Source organism: Python bivittatus, unplaced genomic scaffold (genome assembly GCF_059951505.1).
Source record: "Python bivittatus isolate LINGU-HERP-01145 unplaced genomic scaffold, Pbiv_v1 ctg000350_np1212, whole genome shotgun sequence".
Lineage (NCBI taxonomy): Eukaryota > Metazoa > Chordata > Lepidosauria > Squamata > Pythonidae > Python > Python bivittatus.
In genome coordinates this window covers 17,335,480-17,353,626 of record NW_028277074.1, presented here as the reverse complement: position 1 = coordinate 17,353,626, position 18,147 = coordinate 17,335,480, and the positions used below count along the sequence as shown (strand labels likewise).

Sequence of the window (18,147 nt, the reverse complement as noted above, 5' to 3'; positions counted from 1 at the left end):
GGGGGAGAAAAACCCTCAGGATTGTTTAGGTTAAGCAGTAGCTTATCTGCACAGTTTTCAGGCTCTGGAATTTTTTGATGAGCAGGTATCGCATCTGTCAAGGTCACTTTCAGAGCCCTGGACTCCAAAACAGAGTCATGGCATTGCAATGCCAGACTGTAATAAAAAGCCCTGGTATTGTCCCTGGAATTTGGAGCGTGGGCACAGTCCTTGGGACTAGGTGCTGTGTTATCTAAACCATTTGGGGGTCTCTCTCTCTGTCACCATATGGTAGTTCTAGACAGTAAGGAAAGAGTTTTATCATCTTGCTTCGTATGTTATGTTTTTATACTATGCTTATGTATTTCTGTTTATTCCTGTTTAAATCTGTTTTCTAGAGTTAACAATAAAGCTTAAAATTGCCTTACCTACTGGTGTGTTCATTGTCTCTGGACTAAAAGAACTAAAAGAACCACTTGTTTGGCTTTGACAATTGATAAAACAATATCCCAGCAAAGCATGACACCCAAGTAGAAACTAGTGGTCACTTTTCAGGGTTGTCCTAGAAAAGCAAGTGAAATGTTAAGGGCTTATTTTGAGTACAGTTTGTAAGTTTTTATTTTTACATTGATGTTAGATACTTTTTGTATTGATTCAGCCATCTTCTCTATGCACTTCTTGTGTTGTGTTGTGTTGTCCTTTTCTCATCCTTGCCATTGAGCTTTACCATTCTATTTATTATTTATTTTTGAAGTTGATGTCTAAGTATCATCTGACAAAATTTTTCAAACAGTAGTGAACATCTGTATCTATGGCATAAAAATGATATATGGTAGAGATTCACTGAATTACGTTCCCCTGCTTAACTGATCATTATTAAACTTCACCAGCAATATTTTTATTGTCCAGAAGTCTGTGGTCTGTGTTTTTTTTTTTTTTACGAGTAACAGACAAGCAGCTTCTGTAAGAAATGACATAAAGCAAGTTCATTACTCTTTTAAAAAAAGCACTGCTGAGAAATTTAGGAACATCAATTATGTCAGTTAAGCCACTGGGAAATATCTTCAGGCTTGAAAGTCTAATAGAACAAAAAACTCCGACAGGAATTACTAATCTTCAAATCCTATTAGACCATAGTAAAACTTTAAGATCCATTTAAAGCAATTTCTAGTTCAAGCCATGGCCCCAAGCAATCATTCTAGGACAGAGCTACTGATTCACATTTCATTTGGTTCTGGGTTCTGTCCTCCAACAAATCTGAGTCAGAACATACTTAAAGCAGGGATTTGGTTCATTTGATTCAGATTTCACCAGGCCCAATCATTGTTCTTTGTTCACAGAGCAAAAAGTGATTTGGTTAATAACCTTTAAACTGATTGAAACTTAATATTTTAAACTAGTACAGGTATCTTTGTACAATGTAATCTGATAGAGTTACTTTAAATAGTCATAGGAATAATGGAGGAAGACTCGCAAGTTGTTTGATTTTCATATGATGAGGAGCTTCACGTATACTTGAGAAACGCCAAATGAAATGTTAGGAGGTGCTTCTCCAACAGCATAAATGTGTAAATCTTCCATTCCATATAACACAGGAACTGCAGGGAAGATGAGCCCAGTGCTTCTGCTTTTACATTTACTTGAATACCAAAACTGGCACAAAAATCTATTTTTGTAACTGATGTAGTCCAATTTGTTAGAAATATAGTGGATCCTGTCTCAGCAGCACTTGACTTGGATGACGTCACTCTGTGGTTTTCTCAATTGCGTGTTCCTATTATTTCAGAGGTTAATGGCTAGTATATCAATAAACGTGATATATTAATATAATCAAAAGCTCAATGTTCATTTCCTCTGATGTGACTCTGGCTATAATATCCAAAGGATCTGTTCAATTCATATAAATATTTGTAAAGCATGAACATTTTCAACAGATAAGATTTTCAGATTCAATGAAGAGAACTTTTCCCAATATGATATCTCACAAAGGTATTGAACTACAACTCATACCATCTCCACTCAGAGTAGTATGACAGTGCACAATGACAGGGGCTGTAGTCCAATGCCTCACCTGATGGCAGGTCTGTCAGGGATCATTCAGGCCAATACTTGAACTAGAAAATTGAAAGCAGAGATCGATCAAATGGTTTTATTGCAGGTACAAAAAAGCCTTTAATAATGCAGAAAATCAACTACTGCAAACTGTAACGATCAACCCATCTATATGGCAGACCCTGGATTCAAATCTTACATTTCTCTCTTCTGTTCATGCATTCTAAGGGGACTGAGAGCCACTCATTTCTCAGTAGGAGGAGCTATCGACACCTCTGTATTGTGATTATAACAGACCAGTCTGGTTTCAGACCCTTTGCTTCTGATCTTATTATTAGAATATGTTCTAGCTCTTACAAAGTTGGGAAAGGCTGGTTGCTATCCCTTGCTGTAACTGGACAAAAACACACAAACCAACCACTTCTCATTTATTTTCAAAAAGGAGATTGGAGATGCTGGCTGAAAGGAGCTGAGATTAATTTGAGGGCTAATCTGGTCCTTTGGATTGTTTACTTCTTCATAAAAGTGCTAGGTAGGGACATTAAAAGCTTTGGGATGAGGTGCTGTATTGTTTATTACTACGTAATTCCAAGAAATCAATCAGCACCCTTTAATGTTGCATGAACTCAGTAATGTGTTGGATGATGGAGAACAAGCTGAAATTAATCCAGACAAGACAGAGGTGATGTTTGTAAGGAGAAAGCTGTACTTAGGGATTGAGGTGAAACTATTTAAATAGAGTTGTGCTGCCCCAGAAAGAGCAGGTTCACAATGTGGGAATGTTTCTTAACCATTAGCTATCATTGGAATTGAAGGGGGTGGCTGCACGTTCGTACAAGTATGGCTGTGGCATCAACCATGACTCTTCCTGAGCCACTTGGACTTAGTAAGGATACCTTGTTTATATCCGCTCTTGACCTCTTCAATAGATTCTTAAAAAATCTGGGAATTGCATTTAGTGCAAAATGTAGCAGGTAGGCTACTATGTACAGAAATCACGATGCTTCTATTAAAAGGATTACACTAGTTGCCAGATGCCAACCAGGCACAATTTAAAGTGCTGAATATGGGGAGGGCGAGGAACTAAACCACTTCCTTTGGGAATGCATTTCATAGGCTGGGAACCTCCTTGAAGCCATAAATAGCTTAGGGCCTGACTGTCTGAGGAACTAACTGTCCCACAGTGAACTTGCCTACTTAATTATAGCATAGGGGGTAGGAGCATTATATATACCATCTTGAGTTATGCAAAATAAAGGCAGGATATTACCACCACCACCACAATAATAATCCCTTTTGAAGAACCCCTAGCTGCCACCAGAAGACCTTCTTTTGTGAGGTTCCCAGCCTATGAAATGCATTCCCAAAGGAAGTGGTTTAGTTCCTCACCCTCCCCGTATTCAAGAAAATTATGAAAATCCATCTCTTTCACCAAACTTGGTTAGCTTAATTAATTTTAATGTTATTGATTTTAGTTTTTACCTCATTTTAATTGTGTTGTTTTATAATTTGTATTTTTAATTGCTGTATTTGTATTTTTAATTGGAGTGCTATATGGACAGAAATTACATCAGCCACAGCTTATTATGACTTCGCAAGATCTCTTTTTGTACTTTCACTGGTGTGAAGATTCACTGTATTTTTTATTGTTGTGTAGGAGTACCCTGTTCAGCTGATGAGCAGCTAAAGGTTTCAACATAGTAAAGGCTACGAATCCAGAAAGGAAAGAGATACATGTTATGCATTAATAGAACCATTAAGTGCTTACTCCAGGACACAAAACTGGTTATGAGTCATACACTATTCTGACAATATGAAAAGGTTCTTTCAGACCCCTTTCTGTGTTACTCCTCATCCATCCTTGTCACCCAAAACTGGTTTTAGTTGGCCCAGAAAGCTATTTCTTTTTCTGTTGGATTCTTTTTTTCCCCATGTATTGCCCAGATCTGAGCAATATTTCTCCCTCTTTTCCTCAAGAACAATAATGCAATCTCCATCTGTTATTAAGGAAAGAAAGAAGAAGAAACTTTGTATCAAGGGAATAATAGAATTCCTGTATACCTCTCTCTCTCTCTCTCATATCTTTTACAAGATACCAAAAGTCAGGATTTTAAAGCTTAATTTGCAAGCATTCTTTATAGCACCTACATACTGAAGTTCACCGCCAGAAATATTACCATTATTTTTAGAGCGATACTGAATTGTCCATTAAAAATAAATAAAATCAATATAGAGTTTAAAAGATTCTCTACAAAAGTTCTCCAGAAAATGGAATATACGCTGAATAAGAGAGAGGGAAAATAGCATTTACTTTAAAAATACATTCATCTCTTCAGCTTCTTCAAATATGGGGAATTCATGGATCCAATTAAACACATTAGGATATGTATTACAAAGAATTTTCAGATCGTAAGAACTGTTAAGTGGTCTGCCTAGTATAGTGATGGATTCTGTCTCATTGGGGTCTTTCAAATGGGAGTTGGATGGTCATCTGTGATGAAGGTTTAGTGTATTCCTACACAAAGCAGGGATTGGAATAAATGACTTACTGCATATATTTGTGGATAAACCGAGAATTTTAAGTGCCAAAATGCATCCCCCAAATCAGGTTCAGCTTATCCATGGATGGACTTATCCATGAATATATATGGTAATACTTTTTTTAAAGTATCTGTATTTCCCATATATACTTGCATGTAAGCCCATTCGCAGATAAGCAAACCTTCAAATTTTTAACCAAAATACAATGAAAAATGTGGGTCAGCTTACCCGCGGTGGCACATTTTTCATGGAATTTTGATTAAAAATTCGAAGGTCGGCTTTTCCATGGATGGGCTTATATACAAGTATACACGGTACATATTCTATGATTTTGTGAAATTATATATCTCCAAGTGGATCATTTTCAAAGAAGGATTCAAAATTTTTAGAAGCTTAAGCTTAGTCAAGGTTTAAGGCACAAATGTTTTGTCTCTAACCAATACCCCCAAGTGCAAAAATGGTTTCAAATATTTGGCTCCACCACTCTAGGAATGCTCTGGAGGGCTACAACAGGTATGCTGATTGTGTGCTATGTAGAGCCCTTTAGCCATGCCCTTTCCCTTCTTGAACTAGCGCATACTCTAGTGCAGTGTTTCTCAATCTCAGCAACTTTAAGATGGACGGACTTCAACTCCCAGAATTCCCTAGCCATCTGTGCTGGCTGGGGAATTCTGGGAGTTGAAGTCCATCCATCTTAAAGTTGCTGAGATTGAGAAACATTGCTCTAGTGCATACTTTGATTCCAAGTATGCCATACTGTTGACTTTACAGCAGTATCAGGATAACTTTTTTTTCTTGTCTCTATTTTTGCAGGAGGGATATTTGAAATGGTTGAAAATGAACCTGTTAATGTTGAAGAAATCGTTTTCAAGTTTGCAGTCACCAATATTAACAGAAACAGGACACTGATGCCTAATACTACATTGACCTATGACATCCAGAGAATTAATCTCTTCGATAGTTTTGAAGCCTCAAGACGAGGTAACTATCTCAGCATTGTAATGCCTTATTGAGTCTGCCCATTTTTCTATAAAATTTCTCAATTTTTGCAGTAGTTAAATCAGCATACAACAACTCCATTTAGTTAATTAAATGTCTGCCTTTCCCCCCCTGTGATGGGACCGTATTTTTTTCACCTACATACTGAGCATTAATTGTGTAATTATCTGAAATGATTCAGTTCTTTGTGTAAGAGCTAAAATAGTTGCAAGTGCTTGCAGTATTGAATATCTTGAGAGCAACACTAAACTTATCTTCTTTGCTAATATTTAGCTTTGTGATACTAATAGAATGTGATACAAATTCAAACATTTCCTTACTTACAACTTGAATCCCTTCTATTATTTTGAGACAGTCAGGATTTTAAAGCTTAATTTGCAAGCATTCTTAATAGCACCTACATACTGAAGTTTACCACCAGAAATATTATGATTATTTTTAGAGAGATACTGAATTGTCCATTAATCTTACACTTATTTTGCCTATGGTGTTGTTGTGAGGATTTGCAAAATACTTTCAGTTAAGCCCTTCTAATCAGATAGAAGTATTGACAGAATGTTTTCTGAAATATAGACCTGCTCACAGTGATGTGCGCTAAAGCCTATTTCAGCTTTTCCAAGTGTGGCATTCTCTAGGTATATCGGACTTCATATCCCCAAATCTTGGGCTAGCAAAGCCATTATTTGTGCTGGATAAGAATTACGGAAATGAAGACCAGCACATCTGGATTCCACAAGATTGAAGAAGGTTGGTCTGCATTATCAGTTCAGCCTTGAATGTTATAATCTTGAAAACAGAAAGCTCTCAGTCCTACTCTTCTAAATTATAACATTTAAATTAAAAATTAATAAAGGAAAAATGAGATTTAGTTCTACATTTTATAAAAATAAACTGCATTACTCTAAGTTATAAATAATAATTACATGGCTCACAACAGCATTGCAAACATGTTAAATATAATTGCTCATAAAACTATTGGATACATGGAACTTTAGAAGCCATTATTTATTGAATAAATTGACAAACAGATCCTCCTCCTCCTCTGTATTCAACAGTCCTGTTTTGCTTTGTTTTTTCATGAGACAAGACTTTTGGTGTCAATGTGCATTGTTACTTTTTCAGAAAAAGATAAATTGATTAACTACCTGCTTGTCTAGCGTCCTGGGGAACAATTTAATAAGCAGCTAAACATTTCTAACCACTTGGGAATGAAATAAAAATACTGTGCAATCCCACAATTGTATTCCTCATCTCTTTTATATCTAATCTTCCCTTCCTCTCTACCCACTCCTTATACAATGATTACAAGTACTTCATTTTTGCTTATGTCATTATATAAAGAACCATATAAGCTTATGGTAAAAATAAATAATAAACACATTACACTTCTTTTAACATTAATAATATTGATGTTTTAATATTAAAAACATGAAGTTTTGAATATTAAAATTACAAACTTCTGTGATTCCATTGGATGAGCAGCTAGGCTCTCATTCTTGGCCAATAAACTGAGATGCTATAATGTAACATTCAAAATAGCTAAGATTTTATTTGTACTGATTAACTGGCATGCTGCAAGTATGGCTGAAGTTTACAAAAGTAGAGATTGACACATGCTGAAATATATTTCTTGGTTACAATGCAGTTCAAATTTTTCTACTTACCATCCAAATCACTTCAAGACTCTTTGCAGAAGTACATATAAGTGTAGCTGAAGTTAAATGTGTGTCAATTAAGTCATATTGCCTCTTTACAAAGCTTTTACTTTGTTCCCAAAGCTGGCACTTCTGCTTTAGATTCTGTTCCCCCTTCCTCTCCCCCATTACCTGAGAGAGTAGGCTTAGTAAGCATGCTGTCATACCTAAAGGTAACATGGCAATTATTTTCTTAAATTTGTAGGTTTAAAAACTTGGCTCTGAACCTTCATATTATGGCAAGGAAATTTTAATAATGAATATTAATAATGAACTTTTAAAATAATAACCAGGAAAACAATGGTTATGGTGTTAACTAAATGACTTCAGACTATAAACGTAAGGTGCAAATTGTTAGAAATTGACCTGGTTTAAGTCCTTTCAGCTTATAAGGATAATTTTTCATATTTCAGTCTCCTGGAGCATGAATGTAATCTTTCACAGAAAGTACCCATAAAAGTTGTAGCACTGTCCTTAACTCCTTTTCCAGAACATTAACTTTTTCTGTTTTTGGATTAGTACAATATGTATAATTCATTGAAATAATCATGAATTGAGCACAGTTTTAAAAATGTTAGTAATTGGTCTTTAGAATCTTGTTTTATTTCCCTATTTTCAATCCAATAATTGAATTCTTATTAAATTCATAATCATTATTGTTTTTAAAAAGCTCCATTGTTATTATCTTTTAAGAACTAATTTTACTTTCTTAATCATTTGCAGTTTTTTGAAAATCTGTTTGATATTTTCCTTACGCATTTCATGTCCTAGTACATATCATTTATAAATCCAAATTGCTTAATAACAGTTTTTAATAATATTTGTTTTTAATGTTAAATATGCTACTTTCATTTGGTCATTAATGACATAGGCAGTGGATATTTTCTTTAAAATAATAATTAAGATAAGGAATATTTGATAAAATATTTGATATTAACATAGGGTTCAATCTGCACAGATAAGTAAAGGAGTAACATACTCTATTTTAATCTATACTATTATTGAGGCATGATCCAATAAATGTATTGGATTAATTATAACTTACTTTATCTTACATAAAAGGGACAGATACCAAGTATAAGCAATGATGAGGTTGATATCTGCTTGAGTAGTATGTAAAGCTTTATGACTGAGGTTCATAGCCTCTTATGTCATATTTTTATGCTTTTTGTTGTTCCTTCGAGTCAATGTTGACTCCTGGCAACTGCATGGAGAACTACCTGCAGAGTTTTTCTTGGCAAGATTTTGGAAGTGGTTTGCCATTGCCTCCTTCCTGGAGCTGAGAGAGAGAGAGTGACTGGCCCAAGGTCACCCAGCTGGCTTTGTGCCTAAGGCAGGACTAGAACTCACAGACTCCTGGTTTCTAGCCTGGTGCCTTAACCACGACACCAAACTGGCTCTCATTTTTATGCATATTTTTCTGCAAATGTTCATAAATTGGGTATTTCTATTTATGTTTTGATCTGCCTGTCTTCTCCATTGGAGTATATGTTTTTTATGATTAAATCTACGCCCAATATTAAATTTTCCAAAATAAGCTTAATTAAAAGTGTTATTACTTTTTGCTTTGGGGAGTATACTGAAGGAAACAGAAACAAATGATTGATTAACTTTCCTTTAATGAATATATACTTCCACTGTGTTTTTCTTTCTTGTTCTCCTCTTCCCTGTTTAAAATGAGTCCTATTTTTCAACAAGATTGTCATTCTTCCTGATTTATTTATTCATGGAGCAAAATACTGTTTATCAATATACTGTACTTCTTTTATGCCCTCTTCTTTACATATTTCCTCTAAGAGTTTTTATGAGAGATTTTAGATATCTGGATATTTTTTGATTGGAACTCTGGACCTCTTACTGCTTTTAATCTTCATACTTTATCTGTTATTAGACATAAAATGGAACATTTTATTGCTCTTTGTAAGCATGGCATGCTTGACTCTCCTGGTAATATTTATGAGTTATAAATATGTTTTTCTCTCTTCTCTTCTCTTCTTTTCTCTTCTATCACCACCTTCCCATCTCTGTTCCTTGAATATTCCCCTCTTCTATTTCTTCACCACCAAGTCAGTCTTTATCAAAATTCTAATGAGTGAACTCTAAATGAAATTCACAGGGATCAGTTAATGAAAACTTTTCTTGGTCTAGTTGAACAGTTGGCCCCAATATCCTTTTACATAGCAGATTAATCTCTCTTATTAAAAATCAGCCATTTCAATCTTTTTTTTTAAATTCCTGTTTACATCTCCTTTGTCAAATTTGATTATTTTTATTCCTATCATAGCTTATTCTTCTAAAACTGAAGAAACAGCTGTTACAATTTTATGCTTATACTATAATTATACAATTATGCCAGTTGTTTTTATTCTTATTCTTGGTTATTTATTTGGTTTTTTTGGTCTTGTTTTCTTGCTTTTGCAGATGTAGCTTATCATTAGAAATACTAAGTTCTTTTTTTTCTCTGTAAAATTGAGTGTTTTCTTGAGTGCAGCCAAAACCATTTCTATTTCATGAAGACAGAAATTACCATCATACCATCTGATTTATATTTGATTATTTAATTTATTTTATTGCTTTATGGTCTGAGACTAAACCAATTATAGATGATTAATCTGAAGGAGGATCCCCATTTTTAATGAATTTGAAGTTTTATTAGTTTTTCATTAGAGGGATAAATAGTGTGGGTTTTTTGGTTTGTTTTTTGTAAACTAGCTTGGTGTTTATCTTGATAAAATGGCACTCAAAAAAAACGCTTCCCAATTCGTTTCTTCCAGAGCACATGCTTTTTAAAGGACATTGTTCCTGATTTGGCTTTACAAAATTAAAATGTCTTAGCTTCACTGTCTTGGGATTCTAGGATGTGTGTGTTCAATGTCCTTATTAGATTAAGAAACATATCATTCAGACATTTAGTAAAAAGATCAGTCATTCCAGTTCAAACAAGATTTTTTTCTTTTGTATATTAGCACCGTTCTAAACACTAATGTTGTAAGCCTGACTGGCAATAACACTAATGTAGAACATTTGCCCAGACATTACCTTAATTTGATCAGACATACCTACTATATCTATCATAATGAAGATATATCTTTCGTCCATTCTTTTTCTGCTTTTGCTTGAATGGTTTTATTGATGACTTAATTGAGTCAGGATCTTCTTTAGAACTATGAGATGATCATCTTTGTTGTCACTGGAAATATATATTATAAATCACTTGGTTTTGACTGCTTTTCAAGATATGAGAAATAGCTCTTTAATACAATATTGGACCATACCTAATTTATTACTTTATCAGCAGAAGTATTTTGGCTCAGTTAAATACCAGAGACAAATTAAAAGACAGGCAAATGTTTCAGCATGGTATCATTTGGGAGACTTAGCTATTCATTCCTTTCACCTTTTTGTACTAGGCCAGTAACTATATTCCTGCTACTCTTAAGTTAGCTGCCCTGTTATATGAATCCCAATTTTGTATTTATAAGGATTATCAGTTTCTGGATGTTGTCCAGTAAAAACCATTAGAGCCATCTTTAGGAGACCACAGTATACAGTATATCAAGTGTTTCACCAAAGCAAGAAGACTAGAACTTGGCTCTACCATTTAAATTACTGTTTAAATTTTAATTTTCTATGGATCCCTGATTTTCAGTCTCCCCTGAAAAATGTAGTAGATGATAGTTATTATCACCAAAGTCTTTACCAGCATTATTATGCTATAGTTTCATAGTTATTTGGTTCCTATGTACATTTTATGTGATGGTATGAATGGACAAATATGAAAGATAGATAACAGAAGACTGACTCAAAGCAAGCCATAAAGATATCTAGTAGGTGTCTTGCCAAACTCACCATATAAGGAGCAGGTGGCAGTTGTAGCTTGGAAGACCTTTGCATGAATCAGTTGTGTGCATCAATTGCACTTTTTTCATGCATTGAGAAGCCCTACTCCCCATTGTGCAGCTTTGGTCACCTCTCACCTGGATTACTGCAATGTCCTTTACATGGATTGCCCGTCAAGGCCACTCAAAAGCTGAAACTAGTCCCAAATGTTATGGTGCAAGTAGTTATGAGTGCACCTTGGTACACTCAGTTAACACCTTTACTTTGCAAGTTGTTTTGTTGCCAGTAGCTTCTCTGTGCAACTTAAGGTGCTGGTTATTTGCTTGAAAGCCCTTCATGGCACAGGGCTGGAATATTTGTGAGACCACCTGTCTCTAGTCAGCTCTGCCTCTCCAGTAAGATTTGACAGAGTACCATCCCTTAAATGATGCCATCGTATAGGATCGAGGCAACATGCCTTCTCTGTTGTTGTGCCTGCTCTGTGGAATAATGTTTCCTCCAAGAAATGGATGGCCCCAAGTCTTTTGTAAACTCTGAAAGACCTGGCTTTCTCCACAGGATTTGGGTTCCCATATGATAGATTCTCCATCTTTGGACAGCCTTGGGGGAATTTGGCTACTATAGAACAGGTTTACTGCTAACAAAATTCATAAATGCTGAATTTTTAGAATCTACATAACATTTTAAAGTTGTCTATAAATTATGGCAAATATTCTAATTCTTGTGGAATTCTCTGTCTTTGGACAGCCTTGGTGGAAAGTGGTGGAATTATTTTCTGATTATTGTTTTATCTGTATGCTACTGTTTCTTCTTGAGAGGATGGCTATATAATCTAAATATAAAAAATAAAACCCAAAAAATGATGAACATATAATTGCTAAAATATATAAACTTTTCCTGAAATTTGAAATGGAGGAAGAACAAGTGAAAGAGTGTATGATAAAATGGGCTAAAAACTTTGGTTATAACATATTGTTGGAACAGTGGGAAAATATGTGGTTAAAAGGATTGAAATTCACACTATGATAATTTAAAAGAGAATTTTTATGAAATGATGTACCGTTGGTATATGACTCCATAAAAATTATCCAGAATGTATAAAGGTACTTCAAATTTATGTTGGAAATGTGGACCATAAAGGGGTTATTTTATCATACCTGGTGGACTTGTAAAAAAAACTAGAAAAATTTGGGTTCAAATACATATAATGATACAAAGAATTTTAAAGACTAATATTCAATTGAAACCAGAACTTTTTTTTTGCTGGGACTAATGGACAGACAATTAGAAAAGAGCGATGGAAGATTATTTTTATATATAATCACCGCTGCAAAACTACTATATGTGAAAAAAATGAAAAGACTTTGAAATACCTATAATGGAGGAATAAAGATGAAAAAGCAATTATTTTGATCTGTTCCTCAAGATATATTGATCATGAAAGCTTTACTCATAATATTATATTCAGGATAATTAAATGATTTATCTTGAATTTATATAAACAATTTTTTTTTAAGTATTTCTTATAAAATTCTGAACTTAGACCTATCCTGAGGAACTCTCCATAAACACAGCTTATTAAATAACATAATTTGAATTAAAATTACTAGACTTTGAACCATTTTTTAAAAACCTGATCCAGTGTTTAATACCAGTATACTATCTATAATCAATAATTAATATGCCTAAGATATTCTGTCCTTATTTCCGTAAAGTATCTCAATAAAATGAACCCTTCTTGCCAAATTGTTATTATGAATGTTGGTATACTTTTATGCTTTTTAACATAAAACAAATTATGACACCTTGGATAGCAATTTATCAAGTATTTATTTTAGAAATTATTCTACTGTTATTGCTGTGTTATATATTTGTAGTTACTTTGCCATTAATAAAGTTTTTACTTGATGAATATGTTGATATAATACTCCTGGCTAACTGATATCTTCCATGAGAAATGAAGGATTTGAAGCCAGCCCAATTTAAAGGTAATGAGATTAAAACACGATTTGTTATTTTCTTATTTATTTTGTAATTGGTGGATTTTGTAACTGGAAGCATCCTCTATGGTTAATTTAAAACAGTGAAACTTTGATGAACACATAATTCCCTTTTTTCAGCTGTGTAATTACTTTTCTACAAATGGAACAATTTATTCTATTGTATTTTTCCTCTTAGAAACAGCATTACAAATCAGAATGGTGGTTACAACTCTCTCTCTCTCTCTCTCTCTCTCTCTCTCTCCCTCCCTCCCTCCCTCCCTCCCTCTCTCCCTCTCTCATTCTCTCTCTCTCTCAATCTCCCAGCATGCGACCAGCTTGCTCTTGGGGTAGCTGCAGTATTTGGACCATCCCACAGCTCATCGGTCAGCGCAGTACAATCTATTTGCAATGCACTTGAAGTTCCACATATACAGACACGATGGAAGCATCCAACGGTAGATCACAAAGATTCTTTTTACATCAACCTCCATCCAGACTATGCAGCCATCAGCCGGGCAGTTTTGGATTTGGTGCTATATTACAGCTGGAAGATAGTAACTGTTGTATATGAAGACAGTACAGGTAAATATCATGAAACATTTAAAAATATTATATTAACAGAGATGCCCCTGAATTTCTGCCTTCATAATTATTAGATCAGAGTTTGTGGAAGCACTGTGCCTTCTACTGCTGCATTCACCATAAACAACTGGTTGTTAAGGTACTGAACTAAAACCAAGAAGACCCAGGTTCAAATCTACCTTCAACCATGGAAACTCAACAGGTGATCTTGGACTAATTATTGACCCTCAGCCCAATCTACCTCTTGCTAGAAGGAAAAAATAGACCAAGGAGTGTTTTGTTGGTGATCTTAAGCTCCTGGATGAAAGATAGGATATAACTTTAACAAATAAGTAAATAAAACATTTCATTATAGCATCTTTATGAAATTGGGGACACTGCTTCTCATTAAAGTCTATCTGAATATATCCCTCCCCAGCCCATGGTTGACCTGAACTATCAATACAAACTCAGATGCAGGTCTTCTGACTTGTAAATCCATTCTGACTTGTAAATCCATAGTCATCACTCAATGACCCTAACTGGGACTGGAATTTCCATTGCTAATGAAGTGGGCAATAGGCAAAACATCAGGTGACTGCACCATTTAGCGACAGTAGTTCTGGTAGTCCTGGCTGTGGTCGTTAGGTGAGGACCATGCCATTGTTAGGCAAGGACCTGATACCTCCCTGTGCAAACTGCCAGCTCTGTCCCACTGCTTCCTCCCCGGTCCAGCGAGCTCCCTTCAGCAGATGAGGCTCTGCTGCCCTGCCACATTCGCCTCTGCTTCAACTTCCCCCACCCACCTATCTCTCCCCATCTCTGTCCTTTTGGCTGCTTGCACTCTGCCACTGCCACCTACACCTGTTGCCCCCCACTGCCCCCATATGATCTTTTCTGTCTTCTTCCTCCTACTACCGATGAGGTGTGCCCAGCTGAGGCAGCTGCTGGGCTTTTGCGAGGCCTCCATGAAGCCTCTGTGACACCTCATGACACCTCTCGAGACCTCCATGACATCTTCATGACACCTTATGGTGCCTCATTGCAGAGGCCTCGTGGAAGTGGCACGACTCATCAGCAGCAGGAGAAATAAGGCAGTGAAGGTCAGCTGGGGCAGGGGGGTGGCAGGTTTAGGTTGCAGTGGTGGAGTGCAGCGTGGCCAAAAGGGCAGAGATGGGGGGAGATATGCGGGGGGGGGGGAGCTGAAGCACATGCTGTGGTTGTAAATGCGGGTGGTCTGCCAAGCATCCAAATGTTGATCACATGACCTCAGGGCACTGTAACAGCCATAATTTCAAGGACCAGTCGTAACTACCATTTGTTCAGGGCAGTTGTAACTTCAAATGGTCACTGAGCAAATGGTTGTTAAGTGAGGACTACTTGTATAGTCTGTGAAGAGGCCCTTTATAGCTTCTGTGGCATAGAAAATAAGACCCGATTTTCCAATTTGTAAGTTTTTTGAAGCTTAATTGAAATTTTTTACAGATTTTATTTTGTTACCTTAAGCCAGAAGATAATACAAAAATGAATTAAATTTTTGACAATGATTAACAGAGGTATGATGGAAAACGTAACAAATGCAAACCCTAAACGATGCAACTAATATTAATGGTATTAATGTATTCTGTCTTCAGTAGACTGCACTTTGTAATTCTCACATTAAATAGAAAACTAGTTGATCCATTTATTCTTGTCGCAGAAACATTCCTAGAAACAGGGATAAGTAGTCTCTAGTTGTTTATAGTTATGTATGGCGCTCAGCCTACTTCACAAGCCTTCAACATAATTTCAAATGCCTTGTGCAAACTGTTATTAGACTAAATTATAAATATGAACATTGATAGGACAAAATAATACAAGTAAACAAACTTGTTTTGTTGTTCTTTTAATGGCAGTACTACAGGCTATTTCAAAAACATTCTGAAAGCAAACCTTATAAAAATCAGATATATAAAGAATGGAAAAAATGTCTTCATATATGATAGCGTAGTGCAGATGTTGGCACAGACCCCTCCCCTTGTTCCATGCCTTTTCTTCTTCAGTCCTTTGCTCCAGAAGTTTTTCTTCTTCCTCAGTCAGCAAACTTATGCACGGAAGTAAGGTCCATGGATGTGAACAATGCAGCACTCCTGTCTTCTGCTCTCCTACCAGACCACTCTAACCCTTTACTATACATGCATAGAATGGATGTGTGAATCACATTAAAATATGGAACTGCTCTTATTACAGATCAACTATAATTACTTTCATCAGTATTTACAGTCCCTTTCATATGAAATTTAATATGATTGTTTAAACACATTATTTATAACTCTTCTTGTTATTACACTTCTTGTTTTATCTCATTACTATTTTGATGCTGGTTATATCTTTTTATGGAAAATTGGAAACAATAAATTTGTCCTTTAGGCACTTGCCTGAGGATAAGTTCCATTGATCTAAACAGTACATGACTATTTACACAATTAGAAGAAAGTGGGACAGACATTCAACGAAATAGTCCATAGGACTGTACTTTATGTGTCTGCTCTGTTTTTTTTAATTCTTCTGTAGGTGTGTCAGCCCATTTTTGCATCTAAGTACCAAATTCTTTTAATGATATTTTTCCTATTTAGTATTTATTTATTTATTTATTTATTTATTTATTTATTTATTTATTAATTACTTTTCTTTAGTCCAAAGGAGGCATTTGTATCCAGACAAGGATTCTATCCTTGAAACAGGAAGCTTTAAAAGATCAGGATGCGTATCAAGGGACATGTCTGCAATTTGTCAGGGGGCAAAAAGACCATCCAGTGATATTAATGACCCTCCCACCTGCCAGCATGCAGCATGTAGGAGTGGGAAGCCCAGTTCAAATCAAAGCCAGAGCAGACTGCAAAGGGTTAGAGCTCTTCTAAGCTTCATGGCAAGATCATATTTTCATCAGATGACTCTCATTTACTGTGAAGCTAAACAGAAAAGGAACACAAAAGAATAAGGGAGGAGGCTGAAAAGAAAAATAGTCTCTTTTTCTTTGTGAAATATGTTCTTGTCACTTCACAGAATGCATTTTTAGATATGAAAAGTGATCCATGGACATTATGGGTTAGACTTTTCCTTAATTAATTCATTTTTTCCCACTAAAGTTCACCAGCAGCTATGATGTGATTTTTTTTCTTGTTGAGGACACCATATGATAAAGGATAATTTTGAGCCAAGAGGTTTTTTAGCAGTAATTAGAAATTACAGCAGATATTATTATGCATTTCTCTGTTATTATAACCCTCAGGAACCACTGAAGAAGCGCCTTTGGCAATAGGGAGCTCTGCTTCTTAAACTAGCCAAGCTGTGGATTTACAGCCAACTTGCCTGTATTCCCTTATATTAAAAGTCTTTTCAGGGGGCCTGAAAACTTGAATAGTTTGAGGCCCCAGCCATAAACTGATTTGTTTAGTGCTTCTACAGTTTCCACTTCAATACTCATCATGGTTTATATTTTGTATTGGCTTGTGGATGTTTCAAAACTGAAAGAAGAGAACCAGTCTGGCAGGACAAAAGTCAATTTTATCACTTCAGTGTGAGGCCTTGAGCAAAGACAATAGCTGGCAGGAGAGCAATCGCTCCTGCACATCAGAGGAACTAGAGTGATACTTTATGCTGTTTTATACATCAGTTTGCATTCCATTAGCACAATTCTTATGCTGCAGATGTCAAGGGGAGCCATACAAGAAGCAGAGCAAATGGGTCCACTCACAGATCTGCTGAAGGTTCATTATCATAATTACCATTTGTCTGAGGGTTCTTTTAAGCAACTCTTGCTTGTATTCATACTCTTTCTTTACAGGCCGTATTTTGACTTAATGGGGAAAAAAAACCTTAAATATGTATATGCATAAAGGAAAAAAATTATTTGCATGCATGTTTGCAGAGAAAAAGCAATGTATCATTTAATGAAGTTTGATATTAGAGAACTATATATAGCTATTGAATTTAGCAGACCGTATGCCTTAATGTTTGTGACCTGGTTGTTCATCCTGCCTTGGATCTAAGCTAGAGATGCTCACCTTGAGATCCTAGGTACATCTGTATCCCCAAGATACTGAATATGATCCCAAGAATTCTGTAACATGTCTTATCAAATTTTAATTTTAAATATGGCAAAATAAAAAAAATACATATGTTTTTAGAAAGTACAGCTATCTAATATTTTATATTAATTAAATTTAAATGTAGATAAAATGAAATCAAATTTAATTTTACATGCACTCCTATTCACTACTTTTTGAACTGTAACTCTGGAATATCATTCAAAAGTTTAGTAACTTCAGTCAGAAAAATGGTGGGCATCCTGATTTAATAGCAATATAATACTACTGGAAGCAAACCTTGCTTTCTGAGGAAACATACAGAATATTCAACTGTATGTTTAATACAAATGGATATACTCTGGCGTCCTGTCCCACCTTAATTTTCTGCATTTAATACCTGTGCACTATGTTTAATGTGCAGCACCTAGT

The 18,147-nt window shown here is 35.4% G+C and overlaps 1 protein-coding gene across 1 annotated transcript in view; it reads left to right on the top strand.

Annotated features, from left to right (window-relative positions):
* GRIK1 (glutamate ionotropic receptor kainate type subunit 1) overlaps positions 1 to 18,147 on the top strand; it is a 183,468-nt gene that overhangs the window by 84,520 nt on the left and 80,801 nt on the right. The window contains exons 3-4 of the mRNA XM_088144448.1: positions 5,386 to 5,553; positions 13,412 to 13,669. Of these exons, the coding sequence (XP_088000574.1) occupies positions 5,386 to 5,553; positions 13,412 to 13,669 (426 nt within the window). The remainder of the gene's footprint in view (positions 1 to 5,385; positions 5,554 to 13,411; positions 13,670 to 18,147) is intronic.